This window comes from Simochromis diagramma, unplaced genomic scaffold, assembly GCF_900408965.1.
Source record: "Simochromis diagramma unplaced genomic scaffold, fSimDia1.1 OVJJ01000816.1, whole genome shotgun sequence".
In the NCBI taxonomy this organism is placed as follows: domain Eukaryota; kingdom Metazoa; phylum Chordata; class Actinopteri; order Cichliformes; family Cichlidae; genus Simochromis; species Simochromis diagramma.
In genome coordinates, this window is record NW_024386908.1 from 8,107,418 (window position 1) to 8,127,782 (window position 20,365).

The 20,365-nt window shown below is 38.0% G+C and overlaps 2 protein-coding genes across 3 annotated transcripts in view; both read left to right on the plus strand.

Annotated features, from left to right (window-relative positions):
* The first annotated feature begins 1,766 nt into the window (after positions 1 to 1,766).
* On the plus strand, positions 1,767 to 16,150 carry pkp2 (plakophilin 2). 2 transcript variants are annotated; one of them, XM_040035564.1, is made up of 13 exons: positions 1,767 to 2,137; positions 4,500 to 4,570; positions 6,217 to 6,836; positions 6,925 to 7,063; positions 7,174 to 7,381; positions 7,605 to 7,782; positions 9,786 to 9,903; positions 10,140 to 10,301; positions 12,267 to 12,449; positions 12,743 to 12,896; positions 13,001 to 13,193; positions 13,958 to 14,045; positions 14,828 to 16,150. In XM_040035564.1, exons 1-13 carry the CDS (start codon positions 1,954 to 1,956, stop codon positions 14,885 to 14,887), a joined length of 2,358 nt encoding a protein of 785 aa, XP_039891498.1. In that variant the 5' UTR covers positions 1,767 to 1,953; the 3' UTR covers positions 14,888 to 16,150. The 2 variants fall into 2 exon arrangements, with proteins under 2 accessions (XP_039891498.1, XP_039891500.1); XM_040035566.1 differs by having other exon boundaries at positions 1,768 to 2,137; positions 13,964 to 14,045.
* Positions 16,151 to 16,691: 541 nt separating this feature from the next.
* Positions 16,692 to 20,365, plus strand: part of rassf8b (Ras association domain family member 8b) — a 36,783-nt gene continuing 33,109 nt past the window's right edge. Inside the window, exon 1 of the mRNA XM_040035568.1 lies at positions 16,692 to 16,711. The gene's annotated coding sequence lies outside the window, so the exon portion shown is untranslated. The remainder of the gene's footprint in view (positions 16,712 to 20,365) is intronic.

Sequence of the window (20,365 nt, forward strand, 5' to 3'; positions counted from 1 at the left end):
CTCTATTTTGCTTTTGGGCATTAACAGGGAAAAGGGGGCACAAAGACATGCTTTTCTTTCTTATTCTCATTTAAAATGTCCAGCTTTTAATAAATAATTATCTTACACCCAAAGTTTTAATTTGATGCAAAATGAATAGAAGTCCATTACTGTATATAGTGACTATTAAGTCTAATATATATATACCCTAGTAAGCTATAGTACTTTTTCCTTTGGGAAGGTACCATCTGTGCAGTCTGCAATTTTGTTGAAGAAAGATGTTGAATCTATTTAATATTTCTTGAAAAATAATTGATTTCTGTGCATTTTTTTCCCACACTGCATCAAATTAAGGTTGATTACGTCGATTAAGCATCATGAGGTGGAGCGTGAGGGGTGGTTCCCTATTTTTTATTTATTTATTTTTGTTGTTGCTGGGAGTTGGAACCCTATTAGTTAGGTTGCTTAATATTTATGCTAAGTACTCTTTAAAATACCAGAATAGGGAGGATGGTGTAGGTTTAAGTTTATTAGATTGATCAGTATTGCTGAACTATGAAATATTTTTTTTTGCATACAGGTATAACAGAATAGCTTTAGTGTAGTTGTTGTTTTAAACTTGAGTATGAACTTATACAAAATGCAGCAAGATATTTAAAAAACAGTTTTGTTGATTAAAAAACACTATATCGGATTCATATCGGTATCGGCAGATATCCAAATTTATGATATCGGTATCGGTATCGGACATAAAAAAGTGGTATCGTGCCATCTCTATTACAGAGCCCCTCAGTCTGGAGAGTACAGCAAAATCGAATTTGAATTTGTGTTCTAAAGCTTTTTAAATAAGTTACCCAAAGAGATGTCTGTGCATGAGAAGATGGCCTTCATTAGGTTTATTATGCGCTTTCAGCTAATAAAAGTGGATGGTGACAGGATTTTTTCCATCTTGGAGAAAAAAAGAATAAGAGAAAAGTATAGCATAACACCTTATCTGTCAAACATGGTGAAAGCAGTGTGATGGCACTGACATGGATGAAAGTAGAAGTGGGCCACTAGTGTTTGCTGATGATGTGAATGCTGATGGAAGAAGCAGGATGAATTTTGTGCCAAGGCAAAGAAGTAGGATGCTCTTCTATGACCTGGTCACCTGATCTGATCGATTCTAGACTTCAGGCAGTTATTGATGACAAAGGATTTTCATCCAACTATTTAAAAAAAGCTCCATATTTAAAATTATCCTTGTGAAGTCTGAACCATGAAATAATGGCCAGAAAATCCAATTTTTTGTTTAAAAAAAGTGTTTGTAGCTTATTCAGCTATTTCAAGTGTTTATTGAACCTTGCAATTTAGAGTGCAATTTATCACACTGATGATGTAGAGATATAAAACTCACCCAAAAGGGTGTCAAATATGACGCACTTGACCTGAGTCTCTCGAATTACTCCCGAACGTCTGAAGAAAATGACTGCACTTCCTGCACAGTTAATGCAGACATTTATTCTTGAGTTCAAGCTGAAAGTCATATAATCACATCTTGATCGACTGATTTAAAATCCATCATGGTGGTGTACAGAGGCAAAACTTTTGCTGGACAAATATATCAGTTTTCCCAAGTAGTGTTAGCTGAATCTTTAAAAATGTTGATTGGTGTTGAGTAATTTAGTTCACAATTTCAAAACGGCCGTTAAACTTTTTTAAAAAAAAAAGTCTGCAGGGAAATAAAAGTAAATAATTAAAGCACACAGCTACATTCACACGTTGTTACCTGACGTGTCCTCGTGGTGACACCTGACACCTCAGGTGCGCCTTTAGCCCCGCCCTCCTGGCTATACCTAGCTGAGGGAAAGTGGGAGAAACAAAGCAGCGTCGACTATTATTCCAGGATCCCTATCTATATGGTTAAAAGGAAAAACTGACCTCTCGACTCTTGGCGAGTTTTTTTTTTTCTTTTGCTCTCATTTGTTGTTCACAATGGACGATCCGTTTTTTAAGTCGGCGTTACCTGCGCACGACTCCTCTGTGCTGGATGACACCAGCCTGGCTTTGCCGGCCGATCTGCGATCCTCAACGCAGCCCGATGAGGACCGGAACCAGCGGGTTCACCGGCAGGTTCAGCTCACAATGTCCAGGAAGTCTAAAAAGACTCAGTCAAATGGTAATGTTCATTTTGAAAATGAATCAGCATCATACTTTGACGCATTTGGGAGAAACCGGGTGCACTGTAAGCCAAGCTAATGAAGTAGTACTAATGAATGAAGTGAATGAGAGTGGTAGCAAAAATAACTTCCTCCCACTTTCCAAATCTAATATTTAAACTTTAGGATGTCAGGGACATGTACAGGTAGATTAGTGAACTATCAACGGTTTTACTGAATAATAATAACCACAAACAATATGAATAATAATAATAGAAGTACAGAGTTTTTCCTCCTTTCCCACCCTGGTGGCTATGTTACCCTTTCAAAAGGGTCCAAGCTGGAAACCCCTAAAGTAAACTATGAAACCCTTTTCCTTTGCCAGACCCTGCTTTGTCTGTCCCGAGGCTGTGCTCTGCATTAAGGGGAGCTTACTAGAAGTCTAGATATTGTAAACACAGACATTTCTGTAAGTGGAATGCACACTTCCTAGTTAATCCACTTGTCTAACAGGTTTCTGCAGTTCACTAAAAGTGATAACTGCCAGAACCTAAGTTTACTATGTCATCCACTGATGACCTTATTTATTAAGTATTGGTAGCCAAAAATAAAGAGGTCTTCTATTCAATTTTGGCAACTATAAAAAATTAAAAGTAATATTGCCTGTATCTGGACAGGTTTGGTTGAATTTATGAAGCATCACTGACTATTAAAAGGTTTGTTAGGTGTGTTTAGACGGATGGTTAACCACATGAGTCAACACTACCCTGTAAATAAAAATGAAAGAATTTTTTTACTGGCTTCCCCTCAAGTCTTTACAGATTGCAGAGTGCTATTAAAGGGGATTACAAGACTTTTTATTATTTGCATTATTTATTTTGTGACTTCTTCTCCCTAAAATATTTCGTTGTTATAATGCACTGTCAACTCACTGCAAAAAGGTCCTGGGTTTGGATTCACCGGCCGGCCGAGTCCTTTCTTCTCGAGTTTGTGTGTTCTCCCTGTGGCTGTGTTAGGTGTTCCCACGGTCCAAAGACATTCATGTTAGGTTAACAGGCAATTCTAAATTTGCTGCAGGCATTAATGTGACTGAATGGTTGTCTCTGTGTATGCGCCCTGTGATAGCCTGGTGATGGGTTCAGGGTGAGCACCACCACAACCCTGAATTTGATAAGAAGAAAAAGATGGATGGATTACATTTTTTATAAAAAAGGAAAATCTCTGAACTGTTTTGTGTCTGCTGTCTTGTTTATTTTATTTATAGACTAGAAAATATTTAAAAAACAGAAGTTTATCCAAAGTGATTTAGAGACAGGCACATTTACATTCCAGCTCTCCAAAAAACAACTTTCAAAATACATGAAAAGTGTGTGTCTGTGTGTGCGTTTTAACTAAGTATTGTGGAAGGTAAAATTCACACATTTATTCATCATTAAAATATGCTCAGAATTTTCATATTATTATTTCAAAGTTACTATTACTCTGAATGTCTAGAAGACTGAGAGTCAACTGCTTTTAAAATGTTCCCTTATTACAATAATACTTAACGAAAAACCCCAACTAAAACTAAACATTTTCCAACAATTAAAAACTAAACTAAACAAGAAAATCCATCCCAACTTGAACTAAACCAAATTAAAAACGAAACGCCAAATGGAAATAAAAACGAAACTAATTAGAAAATACAAACCTATAATAAGTCTGCTGTACGATGTACATTTTAGGACATCGTCAGGTCTCAGGAAAAAAGTTTTCAGGTCTCAGTTCTCGGGAAAAAAAGTCGCCAGGTATCAGACAAAAAAATGTAAGGTCTCAGTTCTCAGGAAAAACGTCGGGTCTCAATGTCTGAGACCTGAGACCCGACTTTTTTCCTGAGACCTGACGATGTCCTAAAATGTACACTGTACTGCTGACATATCTGCTGCATTGTAATAATATATCTAGGAATTTTCTCTCCCAGAATCACAATAATCCCATGCACAGGGCACAAGTGGTCACTGATAATGATAAGTGAATCATGCTCTACTGCTGTGATAGTCACCAACTGGAAACCAGATGTTACACCTGCTCAGAGTTCAAGGACTTTTTCAATGATACATAATACAAATGTGCCTAATGTGTCATGAAACATTATTTAACAGATAGCATTTAATGTCCGATCCATTTAATCTCACTGCTTTGCCATCTCTCTTCCATCTTCTTTTTAAATTAGATGCCATTTATTTTGCAGGTTGCACAGATGTCTGCTGTGCACCGTGAGTGTGCACTGTCCTTTCAAAGCTGAGGAAACCAGAGTCGGAATCACGATCCAGATATGAGAACACTAACAGGCAGGGCGGGAATTATCATACGGACTAACCAAACCTCTTTGACTTGTTTCAGGTGGTGTCTGTTCACAGAAATATGAAACAGCGAGCTTAAATGATGCAGATGGACTTTTAACGAACATGAAGGTAAGACTCTCCTTTATTTATTCTTATGCACCGCCACATGCACCCAAACATTTTGGGGACATTTGTCATAGAATAGAATAGAATAGAATTCAACTTTATTGTCATTGCACATGCACAGGTACAGGGCAACGAAATGCAGTCATCCTAATCGATCACTAGAATATTCATCTCGCTTCTGTTTTTTAGAGCTAATACAGATCTGAAGTATGCAGATTCCTCCACAGATATTAAGCGCATTCAGCTCAGCATGCTTGCTTTAGTCGTCCCTGTACAGAATGATTATAAAAGGACAAACTACTTGAACTTGTGGCCTCATATTGTACTGCACTTTAAATATTGTACTCCATAATTTGAATACAGGCAAATGGTTCTCTGTGGTATCCTGCTGCTGCTTTATGCATGCTCACAGAACCCAAGTCTGTTGAATAATAAATCATTGTATTCTTTTCGTATCTTATCTGTTATGCAACAGTGTTTACTTTATGTGCGTGGATGCTTGAAGGAAAAGAAAAGCAATTTAATACTGAAAAAATAAAAAGCTCTTTTTGCCTTACAAAGTAAAAGAAGGGTAAAAGGATAGATTATGTATAAAAACATGGACGTGCCCAGTTGTTGACAAGCATTAAGCGTTACAGCCACCGGCATCTTTGGTTGTTGGAGCCAAAAGTGAGTGTATTTGAACAAGAGCAAGTGCTACGTTACACACCAATGCTAAGTGTCATGCAAATAAAATATTAGCATTTTACTCACCAGAACTGGAGCACAGACTTCCTGAACAGACTATTAGTTTAATTAACTGCACATCAAAACATATTACTTGTCACATAAACCGCATTATGGCTCAGGGTATTTAAAAAGACTTGGAAACTAGCAAAAGAAGACCAGTTGAATTGTTTGATTGTCATGTCGCAGATGGACGTCATGATTTGTGGAGGAATTTTAAAAATTTCTGTTTCAGATCTGTAAGTTTCTAGCTGAACTCTGAATGTAAAGTCTCGATTATACTTGTACTAGTTTGTGAGTCTTGTGTGACTCTAACATCAGAGTTCCAGTTCAGTGAGATAAATCCTAGCTGATGAGTGACACTGTGAGTCATCGAGGCCATACCCCAAATACCAACTTTGTCACTCATACAATTTAAAAAGCTGAGCTAAAATTAAACAAACAAACAAACAAATTAAAATAATAAATGAATCCAAGAGTCTATGAACATCCTTATGTCTTGTTTAAAGTCTATGGGTAGTGACTTCTGTATTCTCAACCTATTATAAAGAAAAACAAGTAGCAGCAGCTTGCGTAAATAGGCAGTTGCTATAGATTTTAATTGTGGACTATAATGTTTCTCTTTATAGACAACATATGGAGCTGTTTCTGACAATAACGCATTAAAGGAATAAGTCATATATTTTAAACCGCATCAGTATTTCGCTGAAGTTTGTTCTGTTCACTCGTGCACAGTGATAAATGCATTGGGGTGGGGTTACCAAGACATCATAATGACCTTTTGCACAAGTAGTTGCTATGCTGTGTATTTCTGACTATAATGACATCCAAGTATATAAATGGAAGTACAAAGTCCCATACAGTGAAAGAGCAGGGTAACCAGGCCAGTGCATTAAAGCTGTTTTTGTTTTTCCTTCTCACAGGTAAATAGATCGCCCTTCTCCAGTCACTCCTTCTCTGGCGAGCATGACCGCAAACCATCCAGGAGGCTGGAAGTGTCCCCTCAGTCAAGCCCAGAGCAACCTCATAGGCACTTTAAATGCAGTACTTATTCTGGGATGCCCACCCCCTCTGGACCAAGTCATTCACCCAAAGTTGGCACTCACTTGGCAAAGTCAGCTTCCTTTCACCACCATGTTTTTTCAGATTTACCTCATAGCACACAGAGATGTGCATACACACCTGCACGAGGGAACGTCCAGCAAAGGATGTTTAGACAGACCTTAGGATTGCAATCTGTACCTGCAAATGCTGCATTTCGGAAAAATGGAGAATATGGTTCTAAGTGGACTTACAGACAAAGTACTGCGAAACCAACTTTCACAGAAAAAATGCAGAGAAGAAATGGTGACACCGTGTTTAGTTCTAGCCAGCCTAAGGATGGCATGTTCGGGCTAAAACAGAAGAGGGAAATGGGCCACCATAAATCCCTTAGAGTGAACTCATACCCGCCCTCTGTCAGCAGTGTGGAGACGGATGCTGGCAGGCGGGCAGCAACGCAGTTACCCATTAAGCAGATGCACGCGCAGAATGTCACAAAACTGTAAGACCTTTGTTCTGTACATTCATTATTTCAATATGATCCTGTATTGATAATCTACATTTTGAAACATTTGTGGATTTTCACACAGGATGTCAGTAAGCAAGACTCCGATGATGACAATGGAGAAGGCTGTGCAACTTTTGACCCAGAATGAAGAGGAAAAACTGATCTGTGCAACCAGTTTCATACAAAATCAATGTTTCAAGAGTGTCATTGCTAGAGGCAAGGTATGTTTAATCACAGGTATTTTATGTGTTAAGGATGCAGAGCGATTATAAATCCTGATACATGAATTTGTCAATCGTTGGTCCATGCTTGCTTTCTCTATTTTCTCCAGATTTGCCATGTGAACGGGATTGAGAAGCTCATGTTTCTACTTAACAATGACAGCGAAGAAGTGCAGCGTGCCACTGCCGGGGCGCTGCGTAATGCTGTTTATGAGAACGATAGAAATAAGCTTAATGTTACGGAAAACGCAGGCTTGTCTTTGATTTCTACTGTACTGAATAGCAGCCGCGATAAGGAGACCAGGCGGCATCTTACGGGTTAGTTTGTGTTTAAACACACTACATGTCCTAATTTTAATCTGATTAGGTTTGCAAATTTCAAGCTCTCGTCAAAACTGGTTTTGCTCGCTTTAAATAAACATTGCCTTTGATACATATGAAATCATGCTCTGAGACTCGTATAAGCAATGCAGCACTACCTTATTTATATTTTTGTGATTTATCTCCTTGCAAAAAACTAAATCTCAATCTCTTCCCACAGGTCTTTTGTGGAATCTCTCCTCTCATGACATGTTGAAGGAGGCTTTTCCAGGTTGTGCCTTATCCATTCTCAGCCGCTCCGTTCTTGTTCCCAGTTCTGGCATTTTTGAAGGCGAGAATCCGAAAGATGAACTGCTAGTGGATGATGAAACTTTCATCAATGCCACCGGCTGCCTGCGGTAGGTTCTCTTTTGTTAGCTGCGAAAAAACTGTACTTGCTGGGATGTTTTTCATTGGGATAAACCAAAAACTACTGTAGGTGTCACTTAATCTGCTGATTATAAACAGAAGAGGTCGAAGATTTCAGCAGATCAGAAGATATTGTTTGGGATCATAGCATTTAATTCCTGAAGGACAAAAAGCTCTTCTGCTTCTGAATTTATCACCTACATCCTCAAACTCCAGGGATTTGTACTGTGTGACCCTCCAAAAGTCGATTCTGTTCATCTGGACGTAGCGTTTTGTGGGAGAAACGTTTTGTCACTCATCCAAGTGACTTCTTCAATCTCAGCTGACTGCAGGTTTCCCCAATCTTATATATACAATGTAATTTAAACTCCTCCATTTGCATAATGACTGAAACCAGTCTATGTACTGTGTGACATAGATTTGATCGGGGGCCTCCAGATGGATCGGCATAAATGGAAAACCTGGTTTAGTAGTGTTTTGTAACCCCAGGGGCTTGTGTTTGTTAGATCTGCCCATAGTTACATTGTGTTTTTAAAATGCTTTCCAGCTTTGTTTTGGATCTGGCTAAACTCTCACATTGCCAGTAAGCTATTGCAGTACCATCCAGTTATTTGGTTATTATAGTGGCTTAGTATCTATCTATCTATCTATCTGTCTGTCTGTCTGTCTGTCTGTCTGTCTTGTATATAGCATATGTGAGTGCAAGGGTACCTGTGCTCATTTAACAGTATCAATGTACTTTTGGCTTCAATCTTCATGAAATCTAAAAGTAAACTGAGCCAAATGTCTTCAGATAAAAGTTATTTCTCCATCTGCTCTATAAGCTTTGGCACTGACCCTGGGTATCATTGACAACTAAGATGACAGTGACTAAGTCAGAAACAGGTGGTTGGAAGAGGTTGTTGTGGTTTTTTCCATTATGCAGTGTTCTTTCCATTTCACCATATATGAAAATTAATTTCTGTGCGAAACAAACAAGCAAAATAGGTAATGCATTAGCAGAAAATTACCAGCACATTTTCTGTTTTTTACTGTTTGTTTACAATGTGGGATGGAAATGACTGAAGATGCAAAAGCAACCTAAACAAAGAGTATCAGCTGATCCATCAGACAAAGTAGACTGCTGATCTACCAGGATAGGACACTAGGCTTGGCTCTCTGGTCCACCTGAACTAATGCTATTGTCAATTTTCTCATTGGTGTAGATTAGAGGGGTGTGTGTAGAGACCCCGATGGAGAAAGGTGAACAGTACAAGAATTTGAAGGAGCGTGCAAAGGGCAGAAGAACCATATGATGGTTGATTTAAGAAACATCTGGGGTTCATCTAGCAGCTCTGTGAAAGTGTCTGGAACTGCCTAGTCACTAAAATTATAATAAGCAAGAGAGTAACTACCATCCATTTTTATACAGTTTCTTTACTATCATGTGATTATGTCAAACCACAGTTTATCTACTGGGGTCTGAGATTATGCCTCGTACTTCTGCTTTGGACTTGTTTAGACACACATCATCTCTCTGTTTGCAAAGCAGGAGATATAAGAGCCACTGCTCCCCTGGCAACTATAGCCAGATGAAAAGAGTGAAAGACTCAATTATTCATCGAGTTCTCTCTTTCCCCGGCTTTGCTGAACTGAAATCATTCAGTCCTCTCTGACCCAGTGTTATCGAGTTCTCCTTATCATGTTCTAAAGCCTTTTCAGCACCCAGTGGATGAAATAAGGGAGTTCCCCATGGCTGCACAAAGAGCCTCTTGTGGGGATTCTGAATGTTAATTTTCATATTTATTTCCCCCTGTTGGTTGGGCTGCATAAGAACAGGCTAGTCTTACTAGTCTGTGATATAATTTGTCTGTGATTGCCACGGGCATTGGAAAGATGTCCAAAATAGTGCATCCATTAATTTGCACAATTGTGTGGATGACAGAAAAATATTTTATAGCACTTTTGACTTTGTTAAAATGGGCTTATCTAATTGGCACATTTTTGTTCCTAGAAATCTGAGTTCCGCAGGCCGAAATGTCAGGAAAGCAATGAGGAATTGTGACAATCTCATCGATTCTTTGATCTACTACATCCGGGGAACCGTAGCTAACCGTAAGATGGATGACAAGGTGAAGTGAAAACATTTGTCCTCACTGTGTCTGCGTCACGGCAAACTGCTTTGATTTACAACACTTTTGTTACATGTTCACAAATGATTTTTACTTGTACTTTCAAACAGATGTAAACTTTGCCTGAATTCTTAGAATTCCCTTCTATGTTTCTGTTGTGTCCCCATATGTTATTAAATTGTTTGCCAGACAATTTTTACTTTCTTTCTTCATCTACATCTCAATCTACTCTGAAGAGCATGGAGAACTGCGTCTGTATCCTGCACAACCTGTCTTATCAGATTGAGTCAGAGCTTCCGAAGAAAAACGACCAGGTTCTCACAGAGTCTCGCCAAGACTTGGATTCGCAGCCAAAGACTTTGGGCTGTTTTTCTTACCGCAGTGCCAAGATCACAGAGGTAATCTCTTTACACATTAATGGACCCTGACAACACAATGGTTATGGTTTAATATCTGAGTGTGAGAGAACATCTTTAATCATCCTTACTAGAACATGCTCATTTAGCTTTCTCTTGTATTATATTGGTGGTGAGAAACATCCAAACAAATCATGCATTATACATTACTGCTTTACCAGGTGCGCCAGTGTTGCTGCTGTTATGCTATTATCTATGTAAGTTAGCCATAGCTCTACATAGCATGACAATAAGAAGCACAATTCTCAAAAGATGATTGTTTTTTCCATCTGCAGTAATTTTATTTGATGCTACGGTTCTGGTCTGACACCTCCGTGCAGTTGCATGTGTGTAGCAACAAAGCAGTCATCAGTGACAATGGACATGACATTAATGAAGTCAAATGCAGCATTAAAGGGGGAAGTGGGGAGGAGGTGGATTGCAATTTTACATCTGGTAGACAAGCTAAAGCGGCTTAAAACACACACATCCTGAGCTATCAGTTAAATTCTTGTTGATATTTGCTGACATTTTTTAATGAGCCTTTAGTTAGTTAGGAAGTCCCTTGAGATTAACATCTCTTTTCCAAGGGAAACCTGGCCACGAAGACATGCTGTTAGTGGTACAAAATCAAATTTAACATCAGAACAAAGCAAAAACAAAACAAGTCAGAGTAAAAATGCCATACAAGGTCCAGCTTATGAGTAGCAGTTACACAGTTATAGAAGTCTTTATAAGACCTCTGAACTCTCAGGCAGCTTTTATGTGCTCTGAATCCTACATTAATGTGGAAATAACTGGGTTAATGGCTGCTGATCAGATAAAAAATTACTAAATCAAAACACGTGTCTGGTCCTTATTTAAGGAAACACTTAGTGTTATCTTAAATAACACTAAGCCTCTTTAACCTTTTGTCTATGTTGGCATTTAAAAAATGCTCAGTTGTTACTAAGAGATCTGAGGTGTGTCAGGAAACATTCACCACCGGCAGCCTGAACCTTTTATACAAGAGAGTGTAGATGTTTCTTGCGCCAATTTCTTACACTATAATCTGAGTTGAATTCAGACTCATCAGACCAGACAACATTATTCCAGGCTTTTGTTGTCCAATCTTAATGAGCCTATGTGAAATGTAGTTTTAGTTTCCTGTTCCTATCTGACAGGAGTGTGGGCTTCTGCAGCCAACAGATTCAACATGCTGCGTTTTCAGAGATGCTCTTCTGCACCCTAAGCTGTAATGAGCGGTTATTTAAAATTTACAAAAAAAAATTACTTTTGCCTTTCCATCAGCTGGAAGCAGTCTGTCCATTCTCCTCTGAGATCAACAAGTCCTGGCTCAACAAGGCATTTTAGCCTCGAGAACTGCCGCTCACTGGATATTTTTTTTCTATTTTGGTCCATTCTCTGTAAACCATGGTTGTGTGGGAAAATCCTAGAAGATCAGTAATTGCTGAAGTAGTCAGACCAGCCCAGTTTGGCAGCTACAACTGTGCTCATTCAAAGACATTTAAATCATCTATCTTCTTCATTCCTAAGCTCAATTTGAACTTCAGCACATCATTTAAACTATGTCTATATGCCTAAATATACAGGGTTGCTGCCATGTGACTGGTTGGTTAGGTATTTGCTGTAATGAGAAGTTGTAACTACTGACTGCATAGTTTTTGAAAACTATGGGCTTCAATGTGATGCTCTAACAGTGATTGTTATTCTGCCTCCTACAAGAATGAAATCTGGATGCGTGGATTTGGTTTCCTAAAGCTGTATAAGTATGTCTTTTGCACTAAAACTGTTGCCAGGAATTTAAACTTCCAATATGAAAATGTGGAAAAATGGATGCAGCACCAGTCTTTAGATGTCTATACTGAATAAAATCAATTGCTAAAACGGTTAGCCACCTCTTGTTGTAAATTTGAACCGACTGGACCCACATACCTGGAGTCTGTCTCGTAAACTCCTTCTTCTCAGTATGCAGTGCATCAGCACCCCCTGCTGGAGCCCGAGCCCAACCCCAACCCCCATGGCATAGAGTGGCTGTGGGACAGGATCACTGTGAGGATGTACATATCACTGATGGCCTGCAGTACAAATGACACCATCAAGGAGGCTGCCATTGGTGCTCTGCAGAACATCACAGCTGGAAAACACGAGGTAAGATGGGAAGGACTTCAGCTCTTAATCTAATTATAGGTTCGATGTGTAAGCAGAAAAGAGGCAAGTGTGTCTACTATATCTCTGGCACTTTATTAGATGTATGTATGAGTCAAATGAAGGGTAGATTAGTCTGGAATACTGTTTGACAGCTTAACAGATTTAACAGCTTTTGTTTTGGCCACCTGATCATTATGCTTTAGTATTGTTTAGCACATTTATATTTACATGTATATGTATTTTAAAGTCATACATGTAAGACATATTTAAAATGTTTTTTCTGTGGTCTGCAGATAAACAAAGGCATCGCCGTTATCATTGTTCAGCGGGAAAATGGTCTTGAGAAGATTAAGGAAATTTTAAACGATGAAAGTAGTAATCTAAAGATACCTGCTGTATCTCTAATCAGAAACATCTCACGCTACGATCAACTTCGTCCTGCCATTGGTAACTTTTGATGTCTCCTCTAAGCTTTTCCCATTATCGTTCCACCACGACCACAAACCGCACTTTTGAACGGCTCTTTTACATGACTTGTTTTACTCCTAAAGCAAACCAGGTGTTGCCAGAGATGGTGAAAATGCTGCCCTTTGACAGCACCGACGTCAACCAGACTAGTGAGGTGACGATTTCTCTATGTGAAATCCTGACTTACCTGTGCCAGAATGATGCGAAGAACGCCGACGCAATAATCGAAAACCGCGGCATCCCAAAGATCATCAACATCAGCAAGACAGACAAAGGGTTAGTTACATTACTAAACCACTCAGATACAAGACTTGAGAAGTTGTATGTTCAATGCAAGATAATGATATATGTGCCATTATTTTGTTTGTTATTTTGTTTAGTTTATTTTTATGTCATTATTTACCTAATCCATTGTATTTAGTTCCTTTAAGTAGCAATAACATAAAGTAACTTCTTCAGAGTCTCGGTACTTCAGATAAAAGTGAATAATTAAAAAACTGATGTGAGTAAATGCTATAGCCATGCAAAGTTATGAACAGGCTAGCGCAAAGTTATGAGGGAACTGCTTTCGTAGGTTGTATGGGTGCATGCCACATTCCACATGCCTAATTAACATACTAACAAATGCTAGAATCGTACTAGCGGGAAAAGGTAAAGCCCAGAATTCATGCAACTGGAAGTTTTTAAAAAGCGTGGAAAAGGGGCACACACACCAAAAGCACATTAGATTTTGTCTGAAGTGATGCCAAAAAGACAGGAAGCAATTAATGCTGCCCCTCGATTTATTTTAGAGTCTTGACAAAATCCAAACAGGCATGGTTGTGAAGGTTAGTTGTTATGAAGGTGGAAGTTAAGTACAGAGGCCAAAATATAATTCAATAATATAATATATAAATTGTGTAATTTTAGCAAAGGAATCTATGAGGATTGCTTCACTTTTGGAGTCAATCCAAAGTTCACCATAAGCATAAAAAGTAAAAGTACTCACGGTTCAGAAGAACAGCATGTGTGATATTATTTTTACCTTTTCCTTCTCCTAGTTACAGACCCAGTCATATGCAAAAGGCAGCGTGCCTTCTGCTGCACGTAATATGGCAAAACAATGAAGTCCGTGAGACCCTCAAGAAAGTGAGTTCCTGCACACATCGCATCCTATCATATCATGTTGCACATGATTTTCTTCATGCCTTTACACTTCATTATGAGCACTTTAAGTTGCTGTCTCAGCACTTAAAAATGTGTTTTAGGCTTAGAGGGTTGAAATGGCTTCTTTTCCTCTTTAAGTTGTTTAATTTAAACAAAGAACTGAGCTGCTAGTTATTGATACATTGCTGCATGTTACATTATTCAGCTGTGTCTTTCAGAAAAACTACCCTAGAGGTGGGAGGATTGATCTAAATATCCATAGTATCGATACCAAAGCTGATATTGGTATCAGATCAATGCTAGCCCCAGACTGATAGACTGATACTTTGTTTCTATGTTAAGTATGTAGCCAAGTGAAAAATATAGGTCAGACATGCACTAGGTTGAACATGCTGAAATGTTTCTATTAACTAATTATTGAGAAAAGTAAAACATGTAGTATTTTTAGTGTGTTCAGAATTGGCAGATTGGTCATGACTCATCTCATAACTCATGCCGCACTACTCTCTCTTATATAAGCCACCATTATAGATTAAAAGTATCGCTGTCTGTATTGATATCGGCAATACTGCCCCTATATTTATTAGTATCAGATCGATACCAAAATTTGTAGTATTCCACAGCACTAAACTGCACATTTGCATCATTCAGTTCGTTAAATAACCTTTTGATATTTAAGTCTTTAGTTCGGTGCAGCGAGAAGACATACATTATGTTTTTTGAACGTCTGAAATACAGCACGCTAACCTACACTTTTTCAACAGTGGGGGTTCAGGAAAGACGATTTCGTCAATGCAAGGACACAAAGAGCTCTGAGCTCCTGATGAAACTCAGCCGTGGATTCATAAATCTCATCTCATCTGTATGTAGCGACTGTTTTTTTTTTGTTTGTTTTTTTTATTGCTGTTGTTTTTGTTTTGTTGGGTTTTTTTGTCATGCTACAACCAAACATTGGAAACTACACTGAAACTCTTTTTTTTAAATGATAGACTTTTTTTGGTTGTTTGTTATATATTTGGAAATCTCTCTCCAGCTATTTGCCCTAATGTTTGCATTAGTTGGATTCATGTTGTCAAATGTATGTTTCTGATACCACAAAATGAATGAGATGTTTTATTTAAAAAGAGGTAAACCTGCTGATTCATGAAGAACTGTACCACACTTTTTGTGACCTTTAAAGCACCTTTTAGTTGTTAATAATCCTTGTGTAGCATATCATTGTTGTAGTACCTTATGATAAAAATGACAGATGAATGTAGAATGGTTTTTTTTATAGCAGAAATTACACTAATCATAAGACACCTATTGAAATTTGAAGTATTTCTTTCTGTTTATGTTGTATGGGTTTTTTCCCCCTCCTTTCTATAACAGCAGCTTGTCAGTTTATAATAGTCGATGTTGTAAGACAAATGAAATCTTTAAAATGAAGATCATCAATGAAGAAGTTCTTTTTTTAAGACAAACCAAATGAAGCTGTACATTAAAGAATACAGAATGCGCTCAAAGACTCATTACCGCGACTCAAATGCTTGTTAACCTGTTCTCTATGTGAAAATGCCTTGTTGATGTCTGAGGAGAACGGATAGACTGCTTCGACCTGCACCAGGAGGCCGCATCCGTCACCTAAGAATAGGAAACTGAGGCTACAATTTGCACATGCTGTCCTGCACGGGCATCTCTGAAGGCAAAAGGGGTTCCAACCTGGTACTAGCAAGGTGTACATCATAAAGAAGATATTTCACACTAAACGCCAATTCTGATACCAATTTATGGAGCTGATATGTGGTTATTTTAGAGTTAAAATGAGAGACCAACTTCTTATGAATGTGTTTTAGAGTACGGTCAGAAACTGGTCACAAAGAAATGCCTTGAATTTGCTTTGCAGATTGTTCTATAGTAGTTTCTACATTATGCTGTGTTAGAAATTGTGCATGTAGCTTGGTAGATATTAGACAACACACACTGACATATTTTTGATTTTCCAGTATCAGTTTATAAGATTGTTTGGGCCACTTTTAAACTGTTATGTACAAAAAGAAAAGAAAACTGGTTTGAGTTGTCACCAGAAATATATCAAATCTACTACTCGTTGTCTCCCTCATTTATTTAAGAACATATCAGAATATTACAGCTCATACAATATTTATATGACTCACTATAGCTTTGCATTACAGAATGACAAATGACCACAATCTGCTATCTATTCCCTAAGCTTTCATTTCCCTATGAGAAAACTGCAGACAGTAAACAAAGGAAGATTAGCACCACAGTAAATGGTCCGCTCCATCATTCGCTAATAAATTGTGCAAGATGGGGCAAGTGCTAGTGGGAGGAAATACTCAGATGTTTGCCTTCTATGTTCATTTGTCAGCCCTCTCGGTGAAGCAGCGGTAACCTTGCAGGGGCCTGCCAGCACGAGCTGCACTGCGGTACAGCTAAAGGGGGGAGGAGTTGGGGAGGTTGGGTGCCAATCAACATCAGCCCTCCCGGACAAGGATTTTAAGGTCAAAACTGCAGGGGGTACGTGCACAGCTTTTGCACATCATTCAGTTCTCAATATTCTGCCTTATGAAACAGATCAGAAATGAGAAGAAGGAGATGGTGCGTGAAATATAGGGGAGAGAGAGAGAGAGAGTTAAAACTCAGAGGTAAGAAAACCCTGTCAAACCATTTTTTCAGAGAAATGGTGATCTTACTCAGACTATATTTGAGAGCAAAATTCCTGTAGGGATTCACTGGGAAATCTATCAAAGCCCCACGTGATTTCAGGCGGTGGTTACATTTTTTAAAATCTAATTAACAATAACCCACAAAGCAATTAAAGCTCAGTGACAACGGTTCTGTCTACATCTACAAAACCACCCTGGACACAGCAAAGAAAAGACACATAGTGTGCTTCTGCAAGTGCATAAGATATAATGTAGCACGATATGCCAGAAGGCTGCTTTGAGGACTAATATGAATGTATTTTTCTTGTTCAGTGCTGAGGTTTTGTACACATGTTCTACATATCTTAAGCAGAGACCAGATTTAAAGAGCATATCTTATGATCCAAGCTTGTTGGTAACATGTAACATAAGACAGAAAATCCATCACCTCAAAACATACTTAATAATTTAATGAGTCTACTTGTCAAATAGCAATATGCTAATTTCAGAGCTAGAAGCCCATTTTTAGGGCATGAAAATGAAGTCAGGCTGTTATCCTCCAGGGGGCAGTGGTGTACCATAAAAGCTTTAGTTACGTGGCTAAAGCTCAAACACTGTACTCAAGTTGACTTTGTCTTTTAATAAATATAAAATTCGTCATCATGCAAGTTTTAAAATGGATTAGCTCTCATATTAAATCCATCTCAATACTATCGTCTCTTTTTGCTAATCACCCCTAATTCACCAGCTCTTTGAACTGTTTTGGTGACAAATACCACAATTTCCAAGCCCTGGTTTTAACAGGAGTTGAAAAAGCTAAGTAAGATCCAGATCCTTTCAACAATAGCTTCCTTGTCTGTTCACAGCTTATGCGCTTTTGAGAAATGGTCTAGTTTCTTACATCACAAGAAGATCTTCCTCATGTCTTAGCTAATGGTGAGCAAAATAATGTCATAATGATGGATAATACAAGAAGCCCATGTTATTTATAGACCAGCAGAGAAATAATATATGTCCAAATAACCAACAGGAACAGGTGCCAAGAAACATGAGGTTTGTTTGCTGCTGGAGTAGAGCAGGGAAGTGGGCCACACTGACACATCTCAACTGAACATGTTTGATACACAGAGAAAGAAAGGATTTATTCACAGAGCTGCAGCAGTGGTAAACAGGCACAAGAGAGGCCAGCTTTTGCTTTACACTGAGGCTATTGTCAGGGATGTCAGCACCCAGGGGAAACTCCTATCCACTGGCGTGAATAAACCAGCCCAGAAGTTCATGCTTTACTGAAACTAGAAATTTCTTTACCCCTCAGATCTTTTAATAATGTCTGGAATAAAGTACACAGCAAGAAAGGCAGCGTTATAGTAAATGCTGAGTATGCTAGATGTTTTAGATTAGCAGCTTATTTGCTACAACCTCACTTGGCAATGAAAAGTACGAAAATGATGCAGTGTTTACTGCCCAATAAGATATAAATGATATAAATAATAAGATATAAATTTATAAGATATAGTGAAAATTAAGCTTTAAGTCTTTAAGTTTTCATACCAAGAATAGCATCGTGAGCATGCTAACACCTTCAGTTGATGGCATTAGCATGCTACATTTGCCACTATTTTTCCTTCTCACTCTTTAGTATCTCAAATTTTAGACTTAATAACAGAAACTTTCGAATTAGGTAATAATATTTAAGAAAATTAACTTACTCAGAAGTAAGTTAAAATTTTGAAAGAAATGAAAATGTTACGTTAGCTGCCAAACTGAATCAGTGCTTTAAGTCTGAAGGAAGTCCTTTGTTTTTAACCTAGGCTGAAGTTGTATGAAAGCTTGTTACTGATACTGATTTTGCTTGGCGTTTGTTTTTTGGGGGGCTAATATCTAAATATTCTTATATAATAACTCAAAATTCCAAGTTGCCTATCTAAAAATGTTGATATAATAATGAGAAATTTAGAGTTGATATCTAAATTTTGACTTACTAAGTAGTCTCAAAAGTTAACTCTAAATTCAACTCAGAATTCTGAGATCAGTTGAAATTTTTAGATAAGTCAAAACACGACCTTGACATGATTTAAACTGGTTTGACTTTGATCTTAAAATACAAAATGAAATAAATGTTAGCGTCTTTCGTTTGGATAGTCCTTACACCCTGGCTTAAAAGGTGTAACAAAGGTTGTGGGGTGTAACTGCAGAATTTAGCCTCAAAACAATTATCTGACACGCTACATTTGGAATGAGTGAATGCAAAGGTGTTCTAGTGATTATTTCTTCTTTATATGCACACATTGTTTATGTCTCGTTATCTCTTAGGAGTGGAGTAATAAATGGCCTAAGTGTTCGGAGTCATTGCTCTTGATCTGAAAGGAAATCTTTGTTTTAATGGCTGCTTTATTGATGTAGTTCAGGTGATTAGCAAGTATCTTCTGTAAATGCACATGTGAATTTTATAAGTTCTGTTCTGCATAATCTACCCGTTAATGACGTTTTCCACAGAAGCTGTTTTGACAAATACCAGGTAAACACAGGTGTTGCTAAACACATTAATGAAAGCTCTGTGCATAAACAGATATTATTGTAATTAGTAGCACCTGTGTTTGCCTGCTAATTTATGTTAAAACAGCTTCTGTGAAAAACGTCAATAACAGCTAGATGATGCAACAGAGCTTAAAAAATTCACATGTCCAAAGTAGCATGAGAAACCTGAGCTGATCTTGCTTTCAACATATAGTTTATGCTTTGACCTCTTGAGTAAACTATGAATTAAATCTATAATTGTAACCTTTATTAAGAAACCACTAAAGTTACATCGGATCTTCCGAGGCATGTCTAATCACGTTTACAGTAAAATTTAGTTTAGATCATAATTGGTCTGTTAAATTTTAAATGATACCTGACTGTTGAGCGACATCTTATCCTGTTTCGACTGGTATAAAAGCAGTAATTCATCAAAAACTTAACTCGTGTTGGTTTTAGAGGCAGCTATTGTTAACAAGCTATGCTGGAGGCACTACCTGCTCATTAGGTGGTATAACCTGCAGCTGTGCTTAGCTTTTAAAGATCTTCATCCTGCTTGAACACATGGGTACTTGTTCTCAGGCTGAAAGGGTGTGTTGTGTGTGCACACACTTGTCTTGAGGCAGAACAGAGAGATCTTATAAAAGTGGGACAAAGGTTTTACCGGCAAAGGGAAAAGACACGTCTCAGACAAAGCAGAGCTTCTCAAGTCTGTGCAGACACCAGCTCACCTGAATTGAAGCTAGGAATTAAAAAAAAAAAGTGTGATGTAGAAAATGTGGTCTTAGCTGTAAAGCTGCAGATTTACCCATCACAGTTTTTCCTGTGGGGGGGGGGAGGATAATTTATCCAGTTAGTAATAAAATCCGTTTAGTTGAACTCGTCAACTAACCTAAGTATAACTGGTGCATTTGCATCATCTTCAAGGCCCAAGGTATAAAGCCCAAAGCAAAATCTACTCTAAGATATCCCTGAGTTGATTTCAAATATATGCAATCTCAAATCAATGTGGATCTTCTGCTTAACCATCTCCAGTTTGCCTAAACATTTTAAGGTATAAGATGTGGATATATATGTGGCAGTTGTGAAATTTTGGCTCCTTTTATCAAATACCTTTCAGAATGCCTTTTTTAATGG